The sequence below is a fragment of the Columba livia genome, chromosome 2 (assembly GCF_036013475.1).
Source record: "Columba livia isolate bColLiv1 breed racing homer chromosome 2, bColLiv1.pat.W.v2, whole genome shotgun sequence".
NCBI classification, from domain to species: Eukaryota; Metazoa; Chordata; class Aves; order Columbiformes; family Columbidae; genus Columba; species Columba livia.
In genome coordinates, this window is record NC_088603.1 from 83,785,539 (window position 1) to 83,800,014 (window position 14,476).

Below are 14,476 nucleotides of genomic sequence, written 5' to 3' on the forward strand. Positions count from 1 at the left end.
GTAATAATCATAAAAGGACTGAGGGGTTTTTGTGATTTTCATCTCCCAGTTGAGGTTCAAACAACTGATAGACTAATGTGTATTGGGTCACTCAGAGATTTGAAACTCAGAAAAAAAATATGAGGTTTTTCTAAGTATTTTTTTATACTGAACCTTATAATCTCACTTTGTATCGTTAAAGGCAATTTACTGTCACATGAAATAACTGTGAAACTGTCTGCTTAATGCTGTTGGAATTGTCTTTCAGTAAGATGTGTTTTCTTTACCACTCTATGCTTTACTCAATTTTTGTGAATTTCGGCAGCCATGTGTGTTTTAAAATCCAGTATTGATAAAATGCTACTGTATTCCGAAGTAACTCTTTTTCTGAAATCGTTAACATTTTTTCTACCCTCTTGTTGACTTACATTTATTATGAATAGTGTCCTTTTAGCAAGAAAGGTTGAGACCTCACAAGAAAGGTGAACTCCCTGTGCACAAAATGCTGCTGATGGCAGGGAAAATGGAAAATGAGTGGGTATGCGGTGATTGAAATAAAAGGAGGAAATCTGTTTTTGTGGGTACTTCAGTTTCGCCTTAGACCCCTTAACTTTCCTTTTGACTTGCTTGAGTTTAGAGATTTGGGAATGTGTATCCTAAGTCTTAAGCACTCATTCAAAAGATCCCTGAAACAGCAGCTTTCCAATTTGGTGTTTCCTTACAGGCAGCTTTCCTCATATCGATCTGTATATCTTATTCGCTGTAAAACAATGATGAAAGCTTTGGTCAGAAGGGCCGGTGGAAGAAAGGAACATGCCTGTTGGTGATTCTGTATCCTCAAAAGCAAGAGCTTACAACCTACAGTAATTTCTGGTGTGCACCACTAGGTGCTGCAGTTAGATGTTGCCTGCAGTGCTGAGCTGCAGGAGCTTTTCTGGGGTATGTTGCTTGTATCAAAAGTCGGCTGGTGAAGTGCTGTCTCCTTTCTACCTGTGTTTTAGGAATCGCTTCATTCTTTAATGGCAACGCTGAGTTCTTCAAATCCATTCTTTGTTCGGTGCATCAAGCCCAACGTGCAGAAGGTAAGATTTAAAATCACACCTGTCTTTTCTGTACATCTCAGGCCTAACCTTCCGCTGCCTTGTCTGGTTATTTACAGCTGTGTGATGCAGAGGGTAGCATTCTTCACTGACTTTGTAAAAGGCTTTGCAGGGTGAAGGCGCTGGGAAAGGCTTTTGATTTTTATTTTGTTTTTTTTTTTAAAAGGTGAGCCATGTCTTTGGGCACCTTTTTAATAGTCATTGCTCACAACCCCGAGAAATGACTGGCTCTAAGGGTGGTTATGAAAGGAAGGTAGAAGGCTGCACTGCACAGTTGACAACTCTGTTGGAACCTTTGTAGGAGGAAAATGTCAAAACTGTGAAGTTTGTTTTAAATCACTAGAGGCAGCGAATGGTGTTGCATATAGAAAAGCTGGTCTGAATGAATGACTCTCATCGCACTCTTAATCTTTCAGTTTATGTACAGCTCTAGGTGTCTTCATGCTGGCTGTTTTGTTCTGCTACAGAACTATGTTGTTAAAAGAGACCTGGAAACTAAGGGTTACTGTAGCAATTTATCTTTTGAGTCATAGATAATGAAAGTCGATGTCAAGACTTTACATATGTTGGAGGGCTTGCTAGAAATGAAGCAGTAATCATATAGTAATTGCTGGAATTAGTATTGTTAGCCTGGTACTGATATTCTGGGGTTTTATGCATCTGTCTTTGGCTTTATAGACCGTTATTCAGGTGTGGTCTGCTTATGTCAAAAATGCAACAGGCAGAGGTGCTAAGAAATCTGGTTTATGATTTTCACATGGCAACTTACAAATAGGTGACTTTGATATAAATCCAATTTTACGTGTTACATTTTTCTGGGATATCTGGTTAATCAGGACACTAACACATCAAACCAGGCGGATTGCATTGCAGGTTTTTGTGTTCTCTGGATGGTACGTCCTTGGGTTTACATGTTTTCAGTTGCTAACTATTCGGTCTGCTTTTGCACTGTTACTTGTGGTGTGTCAAATAATGTGCAGATTGTGGGCACCATAGCAAGAGGGAACAGCCTGGAAGTGAGTAAGACCTGCTCTCTGCCTGCTGAAGTGGCTGGTGCTCTGAGGTTTGCAGCCACCAGGTAGCCAAAGCCCCATGGGTGACAGCAGCCGGGGTCTGTGAGCCCGTGTGTGCAGCAAAGCCCCTCAGCACTCAGGGCGGGCAGTTTTGAAAGGCTTGTTTTCTTCCCTGCTCCTGTTTCTGCCTGGAGACCCCATGACCCTTATAAAGCCCACCTGCTGCCGCCGGAGTGTAAGAAGAATCTCCGTAACTCATGTGTTTTCTTTATTTGTCCTTTTGCATCCAAGTAAGGCTCATCTCCACAGTACCAAATTCACAAGGATTTGCCGTGGTTGATGCAAGAACCAGGTGCTTGTTGCATTTCCATAGCAAGGAAACCACCGAGTTCCCACTCCCATGTTCCTTGTTGCTCTACCAGTCTTTTTCCCACTAGAATACTCCATGTCTGAGAAATTTGGCATATGCTACTGTATCTGCACATATATTTTACTATCATTAAAACAAAGTTCTCACAGAATTAGCAGCTGTACAAACAGAAGGAGCTTGAGACAGCCTCAGTCTCAGGAAACCGCATCTAATTTGCAGGAGTGCATGCAGGAACAGATTGGAAAATCCCTGTAGACAGTCCCTTTCAAAGTACGTATAAAATTTCCCTGAAATCTTACACAAAAAAGTTTGTCCTTGTTCTCCATTTGCTTTAATTTTATTGCAAATTTAACTTGATTCAATGGCTTTACCAAATAAGAAATCCTATTTGAAGAACGAGACTAGAGAAAAGGGTCACACAGTTTACCCGCTGTAGCTGATTCAGTGGAAGACTCAATGGAAAATGAGAAGGGAAGTCATACATTGCGCTTGTTGATGGCATTCTTCACCCAGGCATGTGTTCTCAAAATGCATTTTTGGCTTTCACTGTTTCAAGTTTTGTCCGCTGTGCACTGCCTCCGGTTCCTCTCATGTCTCACAGGCGCAGTGGTTTTTAGTGCCAGCCTTGTGACATTGTTGGTGTTGCTCCTTCTGCAATGGTGCAGGTACAGAAGCAGGCACATGAATAGTATTTGGCTCCTCTGTAGCTCAGCTTGATTCTGTGGATGCACATCACGTTAAACATTTCATAGTTTATAGTGTCATACAACTTGTTACTTCTTTTCGGTTACACGAAGCAAAATAAGGTGAGTCAGTTTGCATAGCTCTGAACCAGCACCGCTCAGAGACGTGTGAGCTGTGCATGGACTACCAGGGATTAGCGCATACGTGACTCACTCTGCAGGGCTGGTCAGAAACGTAACTGCTTGAAACATTCAGATGAGCCGCTGAAAAGGAGAAACTGCGGTTGAAAGAAAGTAAAAATCTTCACTGACTCTTTTCCTCTGTGTTTGCCATCCATCATTTTTACTCTTCAGTGATGGTAATGTGGAGTGATAAAACATCACTCTTCAAAAAGTACTTAAGCAGCGCTTGCCAAATAGCAAATGATGTGAAATAAATGGGTTTTTTAGTTATGGTTTTGAAATACGTGTTGTTAAAGGAGAGCTGAACCAGAGAGACTCGGCAAGGGGAGAGCAGAAGTTGTGTTATCAGGAGCCTTTCAAGCTACTTGTTGCTCATTGGGTTGGGTACGAATAGGTGACACACCTATTGGTGAGCATCCTCTGTAACTTTGGAGAGGAGGAGGCGGTGGTGCTTGAGAGCTGTTTTAGTCTGGAAATATGTTTGAATTCTGTAGGTGAATGATGTTGAGCAGAGGGAGGACAAATTGAAGCCTTTGAAAAGCAGAACATGCAGCAGACAGTACTTCCTTTACTCTTCTAGACATTAAAGTGTATTCATGTTGGATAAGAGATGTGATAATTTACTGCAATTATTTGATTTTTTTAATTGATCAAAAGCTTAATTCTAAATTTGTTACAGTGGCAAGCAAAAACAATTCAGTATATGAAGTAAACCACTGAGCATTTACATGTCAAACAGCATCTGCACTCATTAGTGCAGTTTCCTAAAGGGAGCGCACAGAGTACGTGACCTTTTGCCACAAGCCATTTCAGTGAGCAGGCAGAAGAACAGAGGACCCATTAATGTTTTTGAGACCCCCAAACAATCAGTGTATCTGTTTTCCCAGTTTCCAGTCTGTTCTGAACTAGCCATAACGTGGAAACTTTTCCACTTCGTATGCTTAATGAGTATTTTCTGCTAATGAAGGGTCTTTCTCCTCAACTCCACTTATCTTCAGTGCAGCTTGCACAACTACATATCATTTCATCCTGTTGAACTTTGACACATCTTTCCCTGTTTCTTGGACTCATGTTTCTTTTCTTGCCTCCTGTTCTGTCTGAGAATGATTTCTCCCTGCAACCTTGCCTTTTCTGGTCTCCATCTATCCTTTTTGTGCATCTTAAATTAAAACAAGCAAAACCAACCAAAACCAACACCACCACCACACACACACACAAAACCAAAACCAAACCACGAGTGTCTTTTTAAACCAAGCTACAACCATTGCTACAGCTGTCAGCTGAATGTTTCTTCCAGCTTGCTGCTACTGATGAAGTTGCCCAGCTGCTCAGGAGACAGTTCAGGGTAAATTTAAAATCTGAACTTTGAATGCAAGCTACTTCAGAAGCAAAAAATTTCCTGTTGGCCAGAAGGAGCCGGCCTCAGGCAGATCTGCTCAAGTGCCTTCTCCAGTTCCCTTCTCCGTTTAGGATTTTTCTTCAGAAAATATATTGGCATGGTCATAGTACGTGACATAATATCGGTGTATTCGTTGCGAGTGACCCCCACCTCCAGCGTCAGCATCTGTGCTGGTCTCTTAAAACCTCAGTTGTAATTGCCTGTCCTTGAGACTTCAGCAGGTTCAGATGTGGTTGTTCTCTCCTGCACATACGTAAGTGCATCCACTTCTCTTTGGTTACGTCTCTAAGTCCAGTTTGGTCCTGACAGGCAAAATCCTGGCTTCATTAGACTTGGCACAGAATGTTTGATATAGACAGTAATTTCACTTTTGTTTTTTGTGTTCTGTTGTTGTTGTTGTTGATTGCTGTTTTTTTGTTGTTTTTCCTTTTTTTAAACCTGTGTTGGTGTGTGCCACCTGAACAGCATTGCAGGGTCTTTACTCAGCTCCCTGCCTGCTCATTTATTGCCTGTCTCATTTCTCTGTTGCAGTGATGATCTTGCCAGTGGTAAGACAAAAGCCACCTTCTCTGAAGCTTGGGAGCTCTGAAGGGGCAATTCTGTTTCTCTTCAGTTGTTGTTGTTGTTTTTTTTTCTATTATTTTAATTAGGCAAGGTAAATAAATTATACAAAATTAAACCTGTATTGTAAACCTACTGCAGGGTAGAGGTTACAGGGAGCTACAGAAAAAGTGAAACTGGTCATAACTTTGCAATTCAAAGGAAGACTGGTAGAAAAAGGTCTGTAATAAATTCTGTGGGGTTTACTGCTGCTTAGGAGTCCTATCATGCTCCATATTTGTTCTGGGAAAATTACTATCAAGGCAATAAGATTGCTAACATCACTTCTGGGGACAGAGCCATTTAAAGGGATCAAGGTATGGCTATTGGCACCTGCAGTATACTTTGAGGTATAGGTCATTAATAGCCTTGAGACACCCTGGAATAGGAAGCAGTATGTCCCCTAGTACAAAATAAGATGCAAACATATTTCACTTGGCGTCTGAATTAAACTTGTACTCTTAAAATAGCTCTGAATCATTACAAATGTAAGTATAGCATGATACCAACCTAAATACCAGTTAGAGGTACAGCTCAGGAACGCGGTACAAAGAGACAATGAGAGACCAGCTTGTCTCCATCTGCGAGGGTGATTGTGTGCAGGGTGTGGAGCAGGTACAAGTTCAGTGAATGCACTGTGTGAACTGGTTGTCAAGCTGGAATTGCAATATTGTCATATTGAGACTGCATAAATTACTGAGTTTACCTTGTAGAGCCATTTTTTTGTGGAAATACGGATAAGGACAGTGCAAGTCTGATGCCGCTACATTGAGAACAGCACTGATATAAAACTTTGAAAGACGCAGAGAGGGAGGCTCTGAACTTTGAGGATATTGTACTATACCTTCAGCACAAGGTTGCTAAGCATCTAGATAAAACTTTACTTTTTCGAAGTCTTTATTTAAAAAAATTGTCCTTAACAAAGTGGTCCAGCTTCAAACTTCTGTGCACATCCCACTGCGGTTGTGTACCACGCATGTGCTTTATACACCAGCCTCAGTCACTCAGCAGACTCTGGGTCTCCTTACTGGGGATCAGATACCTTTGTGGGTTTTTAAAGATGCTGAGCCCAGCAGTTAAAAGCTAAAAAGTGTTAGGCCCTAAATTGAGGTGTCTTTATGGTTTCCTCATGCAATTGCAGAGCCTAGGGGTAGCCCTTCTGCAGTGGAGCTGGTTCTCTGATGCTGGGAGCTAGCAGATCATAGGGTAAACTTGGCTCTCTATCCATAAGAAAAAGGGAATAGAAAGCCTGATCATCACGTTAATAGCTACTCTGTCCTACTTCAAAAGTGAAGGGAATAGATTATATGGTTGTGATGCAGCTACTGGGCATGTGCGTTACTACCTGTAGAAAGTTAAGGTCTAGTAGTATTAATTTACATCTGTATAAGCAGCTCATGTCTTAAAGATCCTTACCACCTATTTTAACAGTCTCTCTTTAATCTCAGGTGTTCTCAGTAATATGTGTTTTAAGGCAGCTTTCTGGCTGCCCATTACTGCTGCCATTGCTTCTGGAGGAAGCAGAGCCACAGGTTCTGAGCGCAGGTCGGGCTTGCCAGGACAGCCTGGGCCAGGCTCAGGGAGCTGCTGTTCAGGCTCATCCTTTGGGAGGAGAGCAACCATTTCCCAAAAACACAGCATGTTCACCCAGTCTCGCAGGCCAACAAGTGCACGGGGCCAAATACAGACTATTTATCCTCAGCCCTTTAACTAGCTCGTAAGGCTTTATTGTTCGTAATCAGGAAGGCACAGTCATAAGATATGGCATCATGCCCGGCCAACACCACTTATTTCAGCTACCTGGATCTTGTTGCCTTGGGTTTTGCTGAATTACATAGCTTCAAATCAAGACTTGTGGAGTATGTCTCAGCTGCATCATCTTCTGGCACATCACTTGAGTAATTAGGTCAGGCACTAGAAGACTCCTCAGGTAAAAATGATAAGGAAAGTGGGTGTGAGGACAGCAGTTGCTCCTAGTTGCGAAGCACCAGCAGTGATGTGCCGGCAATGTGGATCTGAATCCTGGGCTGAAGGAACAAGACGATTCCTGCAAGGAGTTCTGTGCTGCACAGGCAGTGCCTGCCTGCTGTCTCCCCTCCGAAGGATCGCTCCCATCACTTCGGCAGTGCAGCGTGTGGTTGTGCTGCCCGGGAGCCACTGGGTTGTCCCTTTGTCCCCATCTCAGAGCGTCGCTGTTTGCTGGGCTGAAGTAGGTCATTCCTCTCTCCAGGCAATCACCCAGACAAGCATGTCCTTCTTCTTCATCAAGGTTTGTTGTTTACTAAGCAGGGCTGACTAGGCATGCCTTTGCTAAGAGTGTTAGAGTTTGTCTTTAAGAGACCATCGTGTAAGGAGTTTAAAATTGGGAAAAAAGAGCTGGGATGGGGTGCTGCCAGGGAGGGAGCAGGCGCTGTGCTGTGAAGGTTGCATCAAGCTCCAGGCAGCGCAAGCAAACAGATTTTTGCATGTTTTGCAGCACGTACGTGCACAGTTGCTGGATTTCCTGGAAAGACTCTGGTAGGACTTTGGTAGGACTCTGTCCACGAGTGGCGGGAGTCGGTTTTGGGTCACAGAGCGTGGTGGGGGGAACGCGCGGGGAGGAAATGCTGCTTCAGTAGGGACTTGGGAGGAGGTGTCCTGAACGACAAAGTGCCAGAACAATTCTGGGGAAAATGAAAATGGCTGGGGGTGAGGTGTTTTTCCAAGTGTAACGCTTGCCTGCTGTGTAAGTAATTCTTTCTGAATAGGTAAGTGTAATATTTAGAAGTGGGAAGAATTTTAACTGCTGCAGCAATTGATCAGTCTGAGGGTCTTACCCCCTCCGTCTGACTTCAGGAACTGCAATAATTCTGCATTTTGTGCCACCTGGTGGATTTTTTGTTTTATGAATTTCTTCATAAATGATTGTGAGACATGGATGGATATTTGTGGATCTGCAACTACTGATCTCAAGTCTGAAGTAGTTGCTTTTTACAAATACTGAGCAGAGAACTTGGCTTTTCTTCCCTCTTGTGCACTCTACCAAGTATTTGAATTGCGAGCATTGTCATGCAAATGTATGCACAGAAAAAGTGTGTACTTCATCAAGCTTTGGAAGCTTTCTTTTTTAACTACAACAACAAAAAAAAATCCCCCCACATCTCTAGATGGCAATTTACATTCAAATCCTGTTTGCTGTGTTCTCATGGTAACTACACCAAGGGCATATGCACAGTCCATGATAAATAGCCCTCCTTAGAGCCCCAAAAGCATCGCTGGGGTACAGAGTATTGTTCGCTAGCAAAAACTTTAACCTTCATAACTTCCTTGCTAAACTGTGCCTTAGGGCATTTTGTACTTTTTATCTCTTAAGGTTTAGGAATTTGTTGGCTGTGAAATATATTTACATTCTTGATGCCTATAAGGTGAGATTAGCCCTCATGTCCTGTTCGTCAGGAATATCTGCAGCGATTGCTGTAGAGCCAGCCCTCGCCAGGCTTGACTTCCTTTGAGTAGCAGCAGGAATGAATTAAGCAAGTACAGCCAAAGATATCACATGAAAGACTTGAAATACCAGTGAGCTGAAGAAAGCCCCATTCTGTGCATGTCTGTGTGTGTGTGCGTAGCTGCAGCTGCTAAAGATTCAGTTTTTCACGATGGGCGAACACTGACGGGTGAAAAAGCCTTAAAAGGTAAGGGGTTTAACTCACGCAAGCTTTTTTATAATTTTAATCTTGCATACTTAGAGGTGCACTGGACTTGCAGAAAGAGAAAAGAAAGTGTCTGGAGTTTGGCTGAACAAAATGTTTCTGGGCTTGTGTTTTCTTTTCCAGAGGGTAAATGCATGCAGAATCAAGTTTATGAAAAAAAGACTAAATTTACTGGTCTAATCGTATTTTCGAAAGCCAGAAGAGCTTTGCTGCCAAATAGTCTGCTTTAATATATCACACTCTGTTTGAAAGTTAAAGGGGTGATTGTTCACAGAGCGGCGAAGAAGTCAGCCGTAGTAGAGCTGTGTGTGCAGAGGGGGAAGATGTGTGTTGTAGTGATGTGCTGCTTTCTGGAGAAAGATCTTTTCTGTTGTTTGGCGACCTGTGGCATAGATTCGGGAAAACCAGCTTTGTAAAGTTCAGGACGGTAGTATTCCTGTAATTTATTAAGGCATAAGGCACGGCTGTAGTTTTGCTTTGATTACATGGTAAGAAAGTGACGCTGCGGGGTCACTTTAGGGGTGGGGGGAGTCCAGCAAGAGATCTGCAGAACCCAGAAGTCTAAATTAATGTTATAGTTTTACTGGAGAAACTTGATGGGGCACATTTGAGACAGTAATTCTTTTGCCAGAGAAATTCAGGAAACAGAATATGCCTGAAAAAAGAATTAATTGCAGTAGTAATGGAAACAATAGCATAACAGCAGTATATTTGGACTTTGTTTGCTGTATCAACTCCCCCGTTCCACCCCTGATGAACAACCCCCCAACCCAGCAGGTAAAATAGCTCTGTTCTTCACTGCTGATTGGCTTTGCTTCTGGGATCTGCATTTTTCGCCTTGCTTTCCCACTTAAAGAGCTTGCCTCTGCAAACATTAGTATTCAGCCACAGGGTAGAAAATTAGGTTAAAATTGCTTGAGAAAACCTGTTATGGAGGGAATGGGTTTGATCCTGCATCACTGACGTCTATGGGAGTTTTATTCTGGTCTCAAGAAGAGCAAATGGAGGATTTGCCTTGCAAATCTAGATGGAGGAAGTATGATCTGATAAAGTGCCTATGGGACTGGGAAAGGGGGCTCTTGTAACTTGCAGTTGCTCTTCTCTCACTGATGTTGAGATGTGTCCTTTTAAACCCCAGGTGGTCACAGTGGAGGTTGGTCAAAATGTAGGGGTTTTTTGTCGTGTGAAACATCAATTGTAGGTATTCAGAATTTCTTTTGCTAAAACTACTTAGTATCAAAAAAGATAAGCTTTGTTCTGTTTGTCATTTGTTGGCTTACTTGAGAAAAATGTGTTTACAACCTGTAATGTAAATGGAAGCATAACAGCACTTATTCTTTCCAATACAGCTTGATGGCTGATAGGAATTATATGAAATTTATAGTACTGTGCCAGCTGTTCACAGATCTTTATCAGAGCTGCCCTCAGAACACAAAACCCAAGCAGAAGGTGATGTTGTTTAAGAGTAGACTTGGGTCAGTTGCTAAACTTTTTTCTCTTTAGTTGTATCTGTTTATGTGTACATATATATATATATAGTGTGGCTTTTCTAAATTGAGACACAGGATGTGGCAAAGAAGCAAAGACTTTGGGGGGGAAAACCTCACTGTGATAAATTTGTAAGGACTGAGTACATTTCAGAACATTTGTAGTCACCTTGTTAGATGAAACTTTAAACATGAAGTGCTTACTGGAAGAACATCAAAGCATCTTATCTTTGTTCTCGAACTTACACTCAGAATTTGCTGTTTCTGTTGGTGTAGTTTACAAGCCTAAGAAGCAAGGCAGGTCCATTCCTAACACTGTCATTAGAATTAATGGGAGGAAGCTGGGTGTCTGTAGTTTGGAGGAGACTGAGGGGTGACCTTATTAATGTTTAGAAATACATAAAGGGTGAGTGTCATCAGGATGGAGCCAGGCTCTTCTCGGTGACAACCAATGGTAGGACAAGGGGCAATGGGTTCAAACTGGAACACAGGAGATTCCACTTAAATTTGAGAAGAAATTTCTTCACAGTGAGGGTGACAGAACCCTGGAACAGGCTGCCCAGGGGGGTTGTGGAGTCTCCTTCTCTGGAGACATTCAAAACCCACCTGGACACATTCCTGTGTAACCTCATCTAGGTGTTCCTGCTCTGGCAGGGGGATTGGACTAGATGATCTTTTGAGGTCTCTTCCAATCTCTGACATTCTGTGATTCTGTGAACAGAAGCGAGGTTGTGCTTTAGTTGTATGGAGTGGAAAGTAGTAGCTGTAAGGTCCATGTTTTGGGACATCAAGCGGGGGCGTAGCTGTGCGATGGTGGTCAGCCTAGACTACAGGAAGGTTTTGGCTGTTGCACGATGAGGTTTGAGGTTGCTGTGGTTGATTTGTCTCCTCCATGTTCCTGATGTACACTCCCTGTTCAAGCAACAGGGAGCTGGGCAGCTGCTGCCATTCATGGGAGCTTTGCTGGGGAGGTGGTAGCACCACAACTCTTCAGGACATTATTAGTGGATAGTATTAGTGGTGTTGCTCAGTCCTAAGTGCAGGGTGAGCCCTCTTCCAGTCCGTGAAGTGGCTGGTGAGCCAAGAAGCCCATTGCACCATGGAAAATCATTTGGGACACTTGGATCGTTGCACACACCTGTGAGCATTGCACAATGTTTAGTGTAGAAAAGGCAAGTTTGTCACCAAACTCAAAGTACTGTGTTAGATTTCCAGTGTTTACATGAGGAGATGGTGATGGTTTTGGAACTTCTCTCTGTAGATCTAGAAATGTTCAACATTAAGTATGTGGTAAGTTGGGGCTTTTGGGGCCCTCAAAACTTTTAACAGTCAAGCAGACATAAAGTAGATGGGTCGAGAGAAGACATTTGCTTTCAGAAAGCCAGGTAAATACCAAATCCTCTGTGATACTGGCTTTCTTGTTTGAATGGCTGCCCCAGAAAAGAATGAGTATGCCCATCTGCAGCTTGCCAGCCACTTGTGCATATTTAGCCAAAAAGAAATAGTGTCCAGACTCATTAATCAACTAGTATTTCAAAGGAAGAAATGACAATTTTTGTTTAAAGCGGTTTAGCACTTAAATTGGCTTCACAGAAGTTTTTAACATAAGTAAACAATTTGTACAGCAAACAAAGCAGCGTTTAGGAAAGTTGCTTATACCTTCAGTGTCTCTTTCTGACTCAAACATTAAGGGTTATGTTTTGTTGTACCTTTAAGCCAGCCTATGGATTTCTTAAGGGAGAAATGGCTGTTCAGCCATCCAGAATTGCCATTTCCATGTGACCACAGACCTGTACAACCTAGCACAACTCAAATCAGCCGTGTCCTTATAGGACATACGTCTCATTGGCCTTAATGAGCTCTAAGCACACATCTAAATGCTTGACTTAAGTTATTACTGCTTTTATGCTGCTTTGGATGTGCTGGCCGGCACATAACAGAGTACCTGGGGCCACGATGCCTGTTGTCACACAGGTTTGAAGAGGAGCGAGGCAAATGTGCAGCTGTCTTGCAGTTGTGTACCCAGCCTAAAGCCACAAGTTGCCTCTGCGGAGGAGGAGGGAAGAATTGTCACATGCAGTAAGTACTGCAGTGGCATGGGGTCCACACTGCTGGCTGGTCACAGGAGAATGTAGTGCTGGGATGTCAGTAGTGAAGATGCATCTAACCAATCTTAATGGTGTGTTTTCACCGTGATTAGGAAATTTGGAAGAGAGACAGAAAAAAATCCACTTCTGGGGCACAGAGAGCCATGTTCTTATTTAAATGTGAAGCAGCAGATTGTAAACCCATGGAGTTCTGTAAAGGCAGACATTTTCTTCACAGGATCATCTTAAAAATAGATAAGATTCAACAATGTGTGCTTCAAATAACTAAGAAAATGTGGAACTTGTCTTGGAGAAACAAAGAACCCATTGACCAGCGTCCCTGTCTCTAAATTCTGCAGGCTTTGTGGAGATGAACAGTGCCATCTCAAATCACTCAGAGGGTGATTTAATGTTAAAGTAGTTCAGTTTTGATGTAATTTTGCCATCTGTTATAATTCTTTTTTTTTCTCTCTGTATACATGTGTGTAGTTAGATCAGTTAGTAGTCTGATAACCATATTGGTGTTAAGGGAGGTTTCTTGCCATCCATTCTGGGTAACTCTGCACCATGCTAATAAAGTTAATTTGCTCTGTCGTTAAGTCTTATTTCCCAGATGTATAGGGGTTGGAACAAAGAAGTAGTTCATGCATTTTTTTTTTGTGAGGGAAAAATATATTATGACATTCATTGCAAGTGTTAATGATTGCCAATATATAATCTATAGCAATGAGATCACCACGGTTTTTTGCTCTGCCAAGTGCAATTATTAGCAATGCTTGCAGGAAGCACAGGAGCTACTTGCTGTTCTAGCCAAGGTGATGTTGACTCACCTGTGCCTTCAGCGTGGCCTCTGTGGCAGCACAGGTACCTGTGATCTGCAGAGCTCCTTCATCTCATGTTCATGTAATATATGAAGGAATCAGTCAAGGTGTTGTTTTTTTTTTCTTTGGTTTAGGATGGAAATTTCAGAATTATCTGAAATACCTAATTTGAGTTTGGTTTGGTTCTCAGAAACATCAAAGAACTTGAGCAGGAGACATTCCAACGGCTAATGGGGGGGTGGACCGAGACTGTTGTGTTATAACAAAGCAGTCCAAGGAGAACATATTTGTTGCCATTTTCTGTGAAATTAATGTACACAAGAACAAACAACTACCTTCATTTTCTGTCCCTTCCCTGCAAACACACACACATACACGTTCCGCTCATCTTGATACCCCCTTGTTTAGTCGCTTGCAGATCTGCAAGGCCAGTCCTGAATTTATACTGTGGAAGTGTGTAGGGGTACAATTGGGCTGTTCAGCCTGGAGAACAGGAGGCTGAGGGGAGACATTATTGCTGTCTACAACTACCTGAAAGGAGGTTGTAGCATGGAGGGTGTTGGTCTCTTCTCCCAAGTAGCAAGTGATAGGATGAGAGGAAATTGCCTCAAGTTGCACCAGGGGAGGTTCAGATTGGATATTAGGAAAAATTTCTTCACGGAAAGGTTCGTGAAGCAGTGGAACAGGCTGCCCAGGGAAGTGGCAGAGTCACCATCCCTGGAGGTGTTTAAAAGACATTTAGACAAAGTTCTTAGGGACATGGTTTAGTGCCATAGTTAGGTTATGGCTGGACTCGATGATCCTGAGGGTCTCATCCAACCAAAATGATTCTATGATTCTAAGAGCAGCAGCTCAACGGAGCAAATTCTAAGAAAAATGGCAAAGTTAGACGGACGCTATCTGAGATGTGCTGAGATATACAATGTAGGTGTAATTAACATGCTGATTACATGGGATTAAGCTGGGTCATTTATCTGGGCCATCACGCAACTTTTGCTGCCAGCCAGGCAGATGTCCGTGCTGATCACAAGGATCCCCATCACCTTCTTTAAACTTGAATTTCCC

At 42.6% G+C, this 14,476-nt stretch overlaps 1 protein-coding gene across 1 annotated transcript in view; it reads left to right on the top strand.

Annotated features, from left to right (window-relative positions):
- MYO10 (myosin X) overlaps positions 1–14,476 on the top strand; it is a 162,180-nt gene that overhangs the window by 105,630 nt on the left and 42,074 nt on the right. The window contains exon 19 of the mRNA XM_065052621.1: positions 981–1,061. Coding sequence (XP_064908693.1) covers positions 981–1,061 — 81 coding nt within the window. The remainder of the gene's footprint in view (positions 1–980; positions 1,062–14,476) is intronic.